This window comes from Hippichthys cyanospilos, chromosome 19 (genome assembly GCF_059441005.1).
Source record: "Hippichthys cyanospilos isolate Australia breed blue-spotted pipefish chromosome 19, RoL_Hcya_1.0, whole genome shotgun sequence".
NCBI lineage: Eukaryota > Metazoa > Chordata > Actinopteri > Syngnathiformes > Syngnathidae > Hippichthys > Hippichthys cyanospilos.
In genome coordinates, this window is record NC_142387.1 from 11,309,035 (window position 1) to 11,322,498 (window position 13,464).

At 35.7% G+C, this 13,464-nt stretch overlaps 1 protein-coding gene across 2 annotated transcripts in view; it reads left to right on the forward strand.

Moving 5' to 3' along the window:
• Positions 1-54: 54 nt before the first annotated feature.
• LOC148407905 (uncharacterized) overlaps positions 55-13,464 on the forward strand; it is a 46,539-nt gene continuing 33,129 nt past the window's right edge. For both annotated transcript variants that reach the window (XM_088402039.1, XM_088402040.1), the window contains exons 1-16: positions 55-136; positions 843-979; positions 1,455-1,574; positions 2,227-2,343; positions 2,534-2,720; positions 3,597-3,762; positions 3,865-4,087; positions 5,817-5,990; positions 6,653-6,730; positions 6,840-6,851; positions 7,390-7,482; positions 7,991-8,035; positions 8,245-8,289; positions 8,978-9,022; positions 9,101-9,136; positions 9,796-9,849. In XM_088402039.1, coding sequence (XP_088258165.1) covers positions 55-136; positions 843-979; positions 1,455-1,574; positions 2,227-2,343; positions 2,534-2,720; positions 3,597-3,762; positions 3,865-4,087; positions 5,817-5,990; positions 6,653-6,730; positions 6,840-6,851; positions 7,390-7,482; positions 7,991-8,035; positions 8,245-8,289; positions 8,978-9,022; positions 9,101-9,136; positions 9,796-9,849 — 1,614 coding nt within the window. The remainder of the gene's footprint in view (positions 137-842; positions 980-1,454; positions 1,575-2,226; positions 2,344-2,533; positions 2,721-3,596; positions 3,763-3,864; positions 4,088-5,816; positions 5,991-6,652; positions 6,731-6,839; positions 6,852-7,389; positions 7,483-7,990; positions 8,036-8,244; positions 8,290-8,977; positions 9,023-9,100; positions 9,137-9,795; positions 9,850-13,464) is intronic.

Below are 13,464 nucleotides of genomic sequence, written 5' to 3' on the forward strand. Positions count from 1 at the left end.
TCATAGTTTAGCCAAGTTGGACTGAACTGAGGGGAGCCGCCCTCCAAAACCGCCATGTTGCTCTGGGCACTGTGGAGTATCATTTTGGTCCTGATTCCGCTGGACGCTGCAGAAAAAGAAGAGGATGTCCGAGCAGGTAGAGAGAATTCTGAATCTTAATGCTCCTGTTGATGGGTCAAAATAAGCAAGGAATATGTTATTGGTTTGTGAAGGGAAAAATTAAATCACAAGATTTGTTCATTAGGAGCATTTAAGACAAAAAAATGTCTCTGAAACTTTGGAGAGGTCCACATGACCCCTGGGTCAAAGTGACCCATGATCTTATTATTTCAAAACTATAAATGTGGGTATAAATGTGGGTACATAGGTATAAAAATTAAGTTTTGCCTTTAGACTTTCTCAGTGTGTTTCCACACAAAGAAATTAGTTTTCGTCATATTTTTTTTTTGATAATTCAACATACCTTCGGGTCAGTTTGACCCAGTAACATTATTGCTCTTCCTGAAAAATGAACATAATACAAAATATTGTCTTTGGATCGCACACATTTCGCACACATTTGGGTGACTCAATACATCCCGGGTCAAACTGACCCGGCGACATCATCGCTGTTCCTTGCAAGCAAACATAAAAGGCGGGTTAACGTGTAATGTAAAAGCCCCGTTCCATATCATTAGTCTACAATTCAGACTAATGGAATCCTACATTACATAAATGGGATATAATCGGGTTTTTACAAGTGCAAGATTTAGCATTTAAAACATTTTCCAATGATATGTATGCTTTTATTGAAATAAATCATTATGTATTTGCTCATTCCTTTCTTCGTGTATTCCGTGCAGGTTGCAGCACAGCTGTGAATGACTTGGTCTTTATTGTCGATGGTTCATGGAGTGTCGGTGTTGCTGACTTTGAAACGGCCAAGCAATGGCTTATAAACATCACCAGTCAGTTTGACATCAGTTCCCACTACACACAGGTAGAGTGGTTCACTATATATATGATTTGTATGATTTATTATGCTACAGCTTACATTTGTTGTGATATCTTTAGGCATATTTACAGTGAGTTTGACATACCAAAATAAAGGCATACAACATTTTGCAAAGCAGTCAGCAGCAACTCTTTGCATGTTCCAATTGATTTGCTCTTAATTTGAAAAGGTAAAGAAAAAGTACTGTTCCTCAACTAGATTCGCATAAACATTCAAACACATGTTAAATGTCATGCACCTCCTGAAGGACCTTCACGCACCCCCGGGAGTACTCGTACCCCCATTTGAGAAACACTGATGTGGATAATTTTTTAATGCTTGAATTTCCGAACCACTTGAATATGAACGATCATTTGAAGTTGTTCCCTTTTGACTGACACTGCATGTGTATCATGAATCAGGTTTATTAGCTTGATCAAGTGTTCCACAGTGCCATTATTTTGTGATATATCAACCATAGGTGGCTGTAGTCCAGTATAGCGACACTCATCGTCTTGAGATCCCGCTGGGGAAACAACAAAGTGCTGCAGAACTCATTGAGGCCATAAGAGGCATCACTTACATGGGGGGAAACACACAGGTAGGCTTGGCTATTTTTTTTAAACCTTTCTGGCATTATATTCAAAATTATGGAAATTTCTTGGATATTTTTATGATATCATAAAAGAATCAATGGGGAAAAAAAACACTTGGGAGCTGGTAATTCCAGCAGATGATTAAAAGGTAAAATTTCATAATGCAACGATTCTGACATTTCTATGTGATTGCAGCTGGACGTAAAAGATTTTGTGTACAAAAATAATCATTGTCCAAATTTTGGACCATGTAAAAGCATTATAATTACAATTTTTGAGATGCATTTGAAGAGGATTTATTACATTGATATTCCTGCGATTTTTGCAACATTCAATTGAGCGAAGGTCAAACTATGTCAGCAAACAGAAAATTCTTTGTTGTTTCAATTCAATACAGTAGGTGGCGGTAGAGACCAATATTTTGTGAGTGTTAACAAATTTAATCTACATATGTATGGATAGAACTGATGAAATTTGAGTGGTTGAACGAAAAAAAATATTCATAAATAATTGTAATTATTATGCCTTTAAAAGCATGTACAAAATTAGGAAAAAAAATGCAATGTGTATAGTTTGCAACGTGTGTGCACAAGAGTTAAAATATTTTTTGCTGAGAATTATAGCATGCAGGGTGTTCTAAAATTGACTGTTTTGTAGACTGGCAGAGCCATTAAGTTTGCTGTGGACCATGTTTTCGCCACTTCCCAGCGAGCCAGCCCAGTCAAGAACCGCATTGCTGTTGTGGTCACAGATGGCAAATCCCAAGATGACGTCGTAAATATTTTTCACTGCTTGAGTGACACATTTTACTGAATGTTTTTCTGTCGTAAAGATTCCAAACCACACTATAACAACACCGACATAATTATAGTATATTTATTCATAATATTTTTTTAATCATTTGAAGATTCACCATAAAACAACATTGTGATTTTTTTTTTTTTTTAATTGACCTTTTCTTTAGGTGGATGCCAGTATAGAGGCGCGAGCTCAAGGCATCACAGTGTTTGCAGTGGGAGTTGGCAGCGAGATTACAAACGCCGAGCTTGTAGCCATCGCTAACAAACCGTCGACCACCTACGTGTTGTATGCTGAAGATTACACCACCATTGACCGTATTCGGGATTCCATGGAACAGAAGCTCTGTGAAGGTTAGAGTCTGTTTACAATTTACTACAACAACACAAACGTTTTTTAACATTTTCTTTTGAACCTTTCATTGTGTAACTAGATAATAATCGGACAATATTTGACGATTATTTTAGCATTTTATATTCATGTGCTCTAAACATTTACAGCAGTTGTTTACAAATAACTAGTGTCTTTATTTATTATCCATAAATCCAAGCTATACCTTTATTTTCTTAGATCACGTGCAGAATTTTAAGGGAACGCATTGAAAGAAGGCACTAGGGAGCTGAAATCTCACCCACACTGAATCATGTGGAAGAAAATGACTAAAAATGGTACATGATAATAAATATGATGCAGTTAAATTATAAGGTCATTTTATAGACTTGCCATTTTTTTCTAAAGAAAATATAATAAAAATATATATTTAATAAAAATATAGTAAATCAATTTGCATCAGTATAAGGGTGTTAATTCATCCAACCCCCCCCCAAAAAAAAAAAAAAAAAAAAAAAAAAAAAAAATATATATATATATATATATATATATATATATATATATATATATATATATATATATATATATATATATATAAAGGTTAATAATAATAATAATCAAGGATCAAAAGGATAAAAAAATTAAAAACATAATGACAATATTAGTCAGCAGCATAAATGCTTTAACTCATTAAATCCTCATATCTATTTTTTTACAGTACAGACATTTAATCATTCAAAAAAATTAAGGATCAAAATGATCAGCATAAATCCCCAATATATATATATATATATATATATATATATATATATGATGAACGTTTTTGTAGAGAAAAATCAAGCTGAGTTTGTATTTTTTACAGCCAAAAATCAACATCTAAATTGCCATTTTTATTCTAGAGTCCGTGTGCCCCACAAGAATTCCAGTAGCATCTCGAGATGAGAAAGGCTTCGAGTTAATGGTGGGCATGAGCATTGAGAAAAAAGCCAAGAAAATTCCCGGCTCTCTGATGTCCGAAACGGCCTATTCTCTTACTACTTCGACCGACATCACTGAGGACACCAGGTACCCTCCGTTAAAATAATCAAATAACCTTCCATTACCCAAAGTTCTTATAGTTCTCATTTTACCGTACTGTACGTAATAAAACACACTTGTTTTTCCCAGAGAAATTTTCCCAGAGGGCCTTCCTCCATCCTATGTTTTCGTCGCCACGATTCGTCTAAAGGGGATTGCAGCCAAGTTGAACTTTGACCTTTGGAGGGTGCTTTCAAAGGACAACAAGATCCAGGCTGCAGTGACGCTGAACGGAAAGGACAAAACTGTCACCTTTACCGCCACCAAAATAGCAAACAAGGAGCAGAGGATTGTCTTCAATACGGGATTGGAGGTGGGTGGTGCAATGCTATGTTTTTAGCATTTAGCTCGTGGGTAACTTCCAATCAGTTTGCCCAAAATATTTACCCCCTTCTTCCGTATAAAAGCGTATGCATCGTATTATAGTCTTATAACGATGCGTTGTTCCGCTCTAACACGGAAAAAAACGACGTTCATTTAAGTTTACCCTCCAGTTTAAGATCCCGGATTGCGCAATGTTTGTTGACAGGTAAAAGTAGTTTAGAGATAGAGAATTACTTTTAATGAATCGCCGAGGTTGAAATGTTACGGATGCCAGAAGAGGGCTCAAAGAAAATCTTTTCCCCGGTGGAAACTAGCCGGTCGCACTTGGAAATCGTGTCTACAGTATTTCCACGGCGGTTTATAATAACATATCCTGTCAGACAGCGGCCAGGTTATTTTTTCCAACGTCACACGCCCCCTCGATTCAAACACACCTAAACTGTTGCGTGGCGCGCTGAACAGGTTTGCAATTATGTTGTTTTTTTTCTTCACTGGTTTGATTTTTATTTATTTTGATGTGGCGCAAAGTGGGAGACTGTGATTTGTCATTTTGAAGATGTTGGCTGCAATTGAGCCCTCGGGAAACAATGTCTGCTCTGTTCTTACATTTTTATATGGTTGTGGGTTTTTTTTTCATTCACTCTACACATTTTTTGAGTGTCGTTCCCCAAACTAGCACAAAACACCAAAAAAAAACAGACTTTGAAACTATCGTTTTAGTTTTTATTCAAAAATTTTTTCCTGCCTCATCCACAATTGAGTCACCATTAACAATGCAAAATTTGACACAAAATGCATACAATGTTTTGCAAAGAACCCATCATAATGCAATTAGCCATAAGTTGCCTCAGGTTCCAATTAATTTGCTAATAATTTGAAAACCTCACGTACGTACGCAAACTAGTACAAAACATTTTTCAATGAAAAAAATGGATTTAAAACAGAGTGCATGTCTGATTCATTAAACATTTAAACTACATTTGTAGTGGTATCTATTGGTGTTTTCTTTTTTCAAATATTGGTGACATAACATCATCTTTTTTTCCCTGGCTCATCCAAAAATTGTATCACCAGTAAAAATGCATATCCATGCAAAATTAGACACAAAGTGCATGCAACGTTTTGCAAAGAACCTATCATAATGCAATTAGCCATAAGATGCCTCAGGTTCCAATTAATTTGCTCATAATTCGAAAAGGACCTCATGTATGTACGCAAACTAGCCCAAAACATTTTTGAATGAAAAAAAAATGGACTTAAAACAGAGTGCATGTCTGATTCATTAAACATTAAAACTATATTTGTAGTGGTGTCTCTAGGTGTATAATATTGGTGACATAACCATTTTTTTTCCTGGCTCATCCAAAAATTGCATCACTCGTAAAAATGCATATCCATGCAATATTTGACAAATAAACTGCATGCAATGTTTTGCAAAGGACACATTATAATGCAATTTCACTATAAGTTGCTTCATCTTCCAATTAGTTTGCTCTTAATTTGAAAAGAACCTGATTTACCAGTTGAAGTGTGTTCACGTACCCCCAGGGCTACTTTTATCTGCCACTGGTATATGTTGTAAGGCTTTAACAAAAGACATTTAAGGATTTAGACAAATTAAGGAGAATTAATAGAACATTCATATCCGTAAACAACACTCAGAAATCATTTATAAACTTTGACACAATCTTGACATAATTTTTGCTACTTTTTGTCAGCCTCTGTATGATGGGACGTGGCATCAGCTCAAACTCCTGGTGAGACCCAGCCAGGTCACCAGCTTTCTTGATGATCAACGCATTCAAGAAATAATACCGGAGCCAATGGAGCCCATTTATATAAATGGGAAGACACAGGTGGCAAAGAGGCGAGGAATAGATGTCACTGTTCCTGTAAGTAGACTAGAATTATGAACCCTTGTGCTATATTTAAATAGACTAATACACACAAGTATATATGCGATGCATTTTCTCAAAATCAGACTTATATTACAAAGATTAGTTTGGAGTTCTTGACAAAAATATGAATTTTGGACACAAATGTCCATTTTGGGATTTCTACAAAAACAACCTCCTTGAGGTCTTGACTCTCATTTCCAAGGAGCCAAATAGTTCAAATTGTAATTGGTGTATGAAAATAAGGGATTTGTTGACAAGCTGCACCACTGAATGATGAATGCGGCAAAACTTTAAACGTGTTTTTCTCATATCAAAAATTCGAAAATTCAAATGGCTGTAACTTCACATTTTGAGCTACTTTCATGTATTATACATCACCTTAATGAAAATAACCAATGAAGTGCAAAATTGGTACATCTTGAATACTATTAGATATGATGTCAATCACATTTTCTTTAGCATGCTAACATGCTAAATATCAGCGGGTATGATGTTGAACAGAATTAGTTTAGCATGCTAAAGTTGCTAGCATTCTAATATCCATTTAGTCTTTTCTTTTACCTGAGATGTCATAAGGCAAAATAAAATGAGGCTCAAAATGGCGATATGACACATAGGAATTTATTTTAACGTTTTTCTGTTTTTATTTTCATTAGATTCAAATCCAGAAACTGCGTCTGTACTGTGATCCGCTTCAAAGTCAGAGAGAGACAGCTTGCGAGATCTTCTATGTGGTAAACCTTGACCCCTACAGTAAATGCAAAAGTCCATTTTTGGTCTGCATCTACGCATTATACACAATGGCGGAAAATAACACTTCTTCTTTCATTCTCTGGTTCACAGGATGATGAAAGGGTAAGTGAAATTATTTGGATAATTACACTATGAAAACAAGGGCTGCCACATGATTATGAGTTATTTATTTACCCCCAAAAGTTAGGTTAAATAAACGGCCCATAAAACAACCCAAATATTTGCTTTTTTTCTCAATTTTGCACAAATCAACCCATTTTTTTTTACTGTTTTTGTTAATAATTTGAACCTAATCTCTCTCAGGCCAGTTTAGCTCATAAAATGAATCAACAAATGCAATTTTGAAATTCATCTTTAAATGAAACCCAGAAAATATGTTTATTGGGTTAAAAAAAATCGACTGAAATTGCATTTATGTTGACCCAATTGTTTTTAGAGGGCATCATCTCAAACGATTGTGATACTCTCTATTCATCAATGCTTCAATTCAATCAATCCGATTTTTAGCGGGTAATTTTTGTAGCTATTCTCCCTTCAGTCCATATTAAAAATGTACACTAATGCTTTTTAAAATGTACAATAAGCAAAAATTTAAAATGACTTTGCTAGCACACAAATTAGCCTATTCTTTCTTTCGCAGTGTCCTTTGAATCGAGAAGCCCCAGCCGCAGAAATGGAAGACTCCAAAGGTGTCGTTGGACCTCCTGGCCAGCGTGGTCCACCAGGACGTGCTGTAAAGATGATTTCAACCTCCTTCCAATTGTTTTTTATAGTGTGCTTTAATTTTTCATGCATTGTTGCTGAACGCTTTGATTGTTAGTTAACGGATCGAAGGTCTGTTATAGAAAGTAAACGCACGTACACAACCTTCAGATTAGCAGCTGTGCTAAGCTAACCGGCATGAGAAAAGGGAGGAACACGTTCGTGGTTGTTGTAGACCACAGCTTGCGTGCCACTAATAATTATCACCCTTTTAACTTTCTCTGTAGATTTAAAAGTTGTGGCCAATTTAACAGCTTGTTGCAGCTGTTGTCATCACCCTTTAGATGTTGTTTCCTTGAAATAGCGATTTGAAGTTTACCCGTCAGAGAAACAGCAGATGTTTTGGGGGCATCCGGTTGCCTTTGGGAGACTGATAATATTTTTGATGCACATGTAGTTCAAAGAAGCTGCCGCAGATAGGCAGGATTTAAAATATTTAATTTGTTCATTTCTTTATCGTGGCTTCCTTATCTTTCCAGGGGGACAAAGGAGAGGTAGGATTACCCGGAGCTGATGGTAAGCCTGTGAGTATGCCGTTTATTTATATCTCTCAGCTGTGATATACTTGTCACAACTTATATTATCTCATTTGTATAAATCTGTCTTGTTTGCACATGTTGAAAATGCTGAGCATAACACCTATGAAAATACAGTTAATTCTAATGGGAAATATAATTGTAAACATTTCAGTGTGAAATATGTATTTATTCATTGTTTTATTTTCTTCTGTTAGGGTGAAACTGGGGAGGCTGGTCCTCCTGGAATTCTGGGGCCGAGGGTAAGTTGTCATTAAGATGTTTGCTGTACATTGTTGTTTCAACTCAAATGTCTGCTTCTCATAAGTTTACTGTAAAGCTAACTAACTAACTAACTAACTAACTAACTAACTAACTAACTAACTAACTAACTAACTAACTAACAAGCAACTGTAATTTGAAAAGTTTACTGTAGAGTTACATTTAGTGAAGCGCTAGCTACCTAAGCTACCTACATACCTAACTAACCAACTAACTAACTAACCAACTAACTAACTAACAATAGTATTTAAATAATTTTACCTTCGAGCACATTTATTTAAGAGCTACAGTAGCTACCTATGGTAGTTGCCTAGGTACCTAGCAACTTAGCTACCTAGGTAGCTAGCTAGCTAGCTAACTAACTAACTAACTAACTAAATAAATAAATAAAAATTCTAGCTGGAAAGGTTTACTGTAGAGTTACATTTACAGGAGCTACAGAAGTTATTTAGCTAACTAACTAACTAACTAACTAACTAACTAACTAACTAACTAACTAACTAACTAACTAACTAACTAACTAACTAACTTCCTAGATTTTAGATGAACCCTAACTGATTTAATGTCATTCCTTGTAGCTGTAGATAGTGAGTGTGTGATCAGTTTCGAAAAAGACGCTGTCCGACTCTTGAATGGAATAAACAATTTCCGCTCTGTCCGTATCTGTAGGGTGTCGATGGTTCACCGGGACCAAGAGGACTTCCTGGTATGAAGGTGAGATTCTAACATAAGGGAAGAAGAATGTTGAATACCGCTGATAAAAACATCTGTATTAATTCTAACTTTAACCAGGGTGACAGCGGGATGACGGGCTTACCAGGACCACAGGTATTTATAAAGATGTTCAAACGTGACAACCAAACAAGCTCAAATAATTGTAGTCTTTTTTATTCATATGATTCAATTTCCTACAATTATATTTAAAACAATTTTTGCCTTTAAGAACACATTTATATGCAAGCTTGTGACATTCCTAATCATTTAATGTATTCATTTTTAATAAAAATGGTCCAAATTTTACACATTGTCCCTTTAAGTATCAAATTAATCAATTACTCTAGTAAATAATTTAACTCAACGATTGCTTTTTGTGATTTAGCAGTTTAAGTATTTTATATCCTTGTTAAAAAAAAAATGCTGAGACAAAAAAAAGTTGCTGAGATGAATGAGGACTTTTTTCACGCTTGTAACAGTGCCTATCATCAAACTTGCATATTACTTTTTTAAACAGCATTGCAAGCCACGTCGAAATGTATTTTTAGAATATGCTTGGGCCACAAAAATGTGGATGGCGGGCCGCAAATGGCCCCCGTGCCGCAGTTTGGACACCGCACAAAGAACCGACCTCGATCAGATTAGAAATGCAATACCTTCATCGTCAAAGCATAAATCTGAATGTAAAGCATATTAAAAGAATGCGTTTATGCCTACTAAATAATACCGATATCTGGAATAAATATAATTGCATTTTCCTTCCCCAATTACAGGGTTTACCAGGCGAAAGGGGTGAACCAGGTCATCCAGGAGAAGTGGGTTTAAAGGTAAGATATCCATACGCAATCTATTAAAAAAAGAGAAATTTACAGCACATAGAGTCATAATGATGACATCAGTTTTATAGCCGCGATGCAAGATACACGACATCATCATCATACCAACGGCGTGTAATTGAAGACAGCGCGAGTTAACGTTATTGGGTAGTGGTGAGGATATCCCCGTGTGCCAGGGGAGGCCAAAAGTTTGACCCATATCCATGTAGTCAATCTGAATAGTTCCGAAACTGACTCGGAGCAACTTGAAAACAGCAAGTGACGAAATCAGAGCTCTCGGAGACATCTGCGAGCACGCCCACTTGTTACATGTGCGCGCTGCTATTTTCGGGCTTCTCTGAACTCCTTTGAGTGTTCTACCGCTTCGACTTGCAGCCGAAGCCTACTCAGTAATTTGGGACTCTTCCTGCTATCATAATAAACTATTTCCCCCTCTTTGGAATCTGGAAGTGTTTTACACCAAAACGCAGAACGGTGTACAGAAGATCAGAGTGGAAAGTCAAACAGAATGAATATAAACCTAGAAAATGTGAATGTTATTATCCCTGTTTGAAGACCCTGTTGAGTTAATTCAGAGTTTTGCTTCACACACATGTGAAGATAATAGCTGAAAAGCATGAAAGCAAATCTAAACTCAGCCGCGGAGCGAGAGCATTAAGGTTTTCCTGTTGTTTTTTCTGGGCGTGGCTAAAACGAGTGCCTCGTTGTTCACTGTGAGTGCGTGCACTTCATCCAGACAAAAGTAGAAAAAAGTAAAAAAAAACAACATGAAAAATAATGCAATTCTTTAAAGAAATTGCATATGAAGCATAATAGGCTGAATGAAAATGTTGAATGATATGAAATACACACCGTACAGGGGGAAAAATTGGACATTTTTTGCTTAAATTTTTTAACTTTCGGCTTCGCTCACTATGAACTGAAATATTTGAAATTAGAACAACAAAAATTACGGAAGAAAAAAACCCAAATGTTGATTTTTTTTTCGAGTATTTTAATATTGAAAACTGCATTTTTTCCTGGTAAATTGGTATTTGAAAATATTCCCAAAGGTGAAATGAAAGTGTAAATGATGTAATATTCAAACAGGAACTGAATCTATTAAGAGTATCCATGGAAAATATAACATTTTTATTCAAATTTTCTGAAAATTTTTAAATTTTGAAATGAAAATGCTAAAATGATTGGTTAGCACTTCATTACATAAATTAATTGATTACTTTAGCATCCAAATTACTTAAAGTAGGTACCTAAAATAATTAGTAGTATTTGATTACTTTCATGTCTAATTCCCTAAAGTAGGTACCCAAAGTAATTACTTAGGTATTTAAATACTATAGGGCTTAAATAATTTAGTACCAGCCATTAAAAAAAAAAAAAACATCTAAAATTGAATGTGTTCGCATGAAAACAAAAAACGCAAAATTACGTCTTTGGGATTGAATGAGTTCACTGAGCTAGTAAAACATCGTCACTTGCAAATACCTTTGATTGACTGTGATTTGACTGCTCACAGTCAAACGCCCGAACGTACACGACATGCTCGTTTCTTGATATTGCGGTTTCATTTTCTCACGCCTGGTAAACCACAGCACGATTTTGAAATGAACAAACAGGCCAGTAGTGCCGCGTAAGGGAGCGTCCGGCGGAAAATAGACGCTATAATCCTCGTTGGCTGCAGCGGCACAAGACATGAGCAGCGTAGCCTGACAAACACCAACAAACAGATGAAATGTCTTTCTGCAACCATGTCAGGGAACATTAAACACCCTAACGATTTACTGGAATTAGTCGGCATCAAGCAGATCACAGGGATAGCGACGCTATATTTGCCCCTCGAGTGGAATTTAATATATAACTGGATTGTCGTCACACCGAGCGATTTTTACACTTACATTATATCCTCCTTAGACCTAGTCTGTTCATTTGCGTCCGCAGTTGTGGACTTTTGTTCTTGGTTCGAGCTTTTAGCTTTGATGAGAAATGTAGAAAGAATCTGGAATCTTCATCCTTCCCTCAAAACAAAAACGCATAGCAAAAATAGAAAAGGTATACGTAATTTTTCAAAACAGCATTTTCTTCATTTTTTTCTTTTTTTTCCCCAAGAGGAGCAGTGGCGCCCCCTATGGGTTTGGAGTGTACCTTTAAAAGGGCAGGACCGAGAGTGGGACTGCTTCTTTTTTTTGTCAGAAAAAAAAATCCCCTAAATTCAAGAGTAGAGGTGTCAAACATACGGCCCATGGGCCCGTTCTGACCCGCAAACATGATTAATCTGACCCGCGAGATGATGAAATATTAAGTTTAAAAATGAGCTGAATTTTTTTCAATGAAAACTTTGTTTTATGAGTATTACTAATGATGTACTTGTACTACTTTGGACAGTAATAAAAAACAAGAATAAATTTGTAGTTGTGTGTGTGAAATATATATATATATATATATATATATATATATATATATATATATATATATATATATATATATATATATATATATATATATATATATATATATATATATATATATATATTTTGTGTATGTGTGTTTGTGTGTGAGTATATAGCAGAATTAGAATTCTAAGGAGGATATAGTAAAAAAAAATTGTGTACACACATTTTACGGATACTGAACTAACCGAAGAAGTTTGATTTGACATATTTGAAGTATTTCGGGAGCACTTTTTTTTCCGGAAAATTTGTTAAAGTTTATTTTGGAACCATCCGAGTTAGAATCCACCACAGCTGAGCCCAAGCCCTCAAGTCCAACAAAGACTCAGTTCATTTCTAGTACAGGAGACCAACTGAGCTTAGCAGTGGCATCTTTTTCGAGTCACATTGAAGGAAATGGCAGAGGCAACGGGGGTGTCAAACATAGGGCCCGCGGGCCGCTTCTGGCCAGAAAAAGGGTTTAATCCGGCCCGCGAGATGATTTTGTAAAATATAGTATAAAAATGCGCTGAATTTTTTCAATAAATTAAAAACTTGAAATGTATTATGATTAATAGTAATGTTAATATCTTGTGATTAATTGTGATGTGTATTAATTTGGACGGTATTTTAAAAGAATGATACATTTGAGGTTTTTGTTTAAATTTATATAAATATTTTTCCTGGTGTGGCCCAATTGGGAATCGATTTGCCTTTATGCGGCCCGTGAACTAAAACATGTTTGCACCCCTGCTGTAGAATTTGCAAATGGAAAATGTCAGGTTGTTTCAGGGGATAATAAGACGTTAGAATCTTGTTAGATTTCGTTACATGACAATTTGAAGTTCCACTGTTAATTCTTTGCTGTATAATATGAAAAGAATGTAACCACAAAGTTCCCCTGGTTGGAAATTGGACTCTTATCACAGTTCCTGACACCATTGCAATTATGGCTTGGCGATGTCTTTTTAAGCCAAGTTAACAACATGGCTCCGAAGCTGACAACAGATTTCCCAGCTTGATGTTTTTTTTTGTGAATTTTTGCATAGCTGCTAGGTTCATATCTGTAGTTGTGATATCATATAGCGCAGTGCTTTTCGATTATTTTTTGAAAAGTTCCCCCAAGATAGAGAAAACATCCCCCCTACTTTGCTGCGGTGTTTAGAAATGAAATTATCTA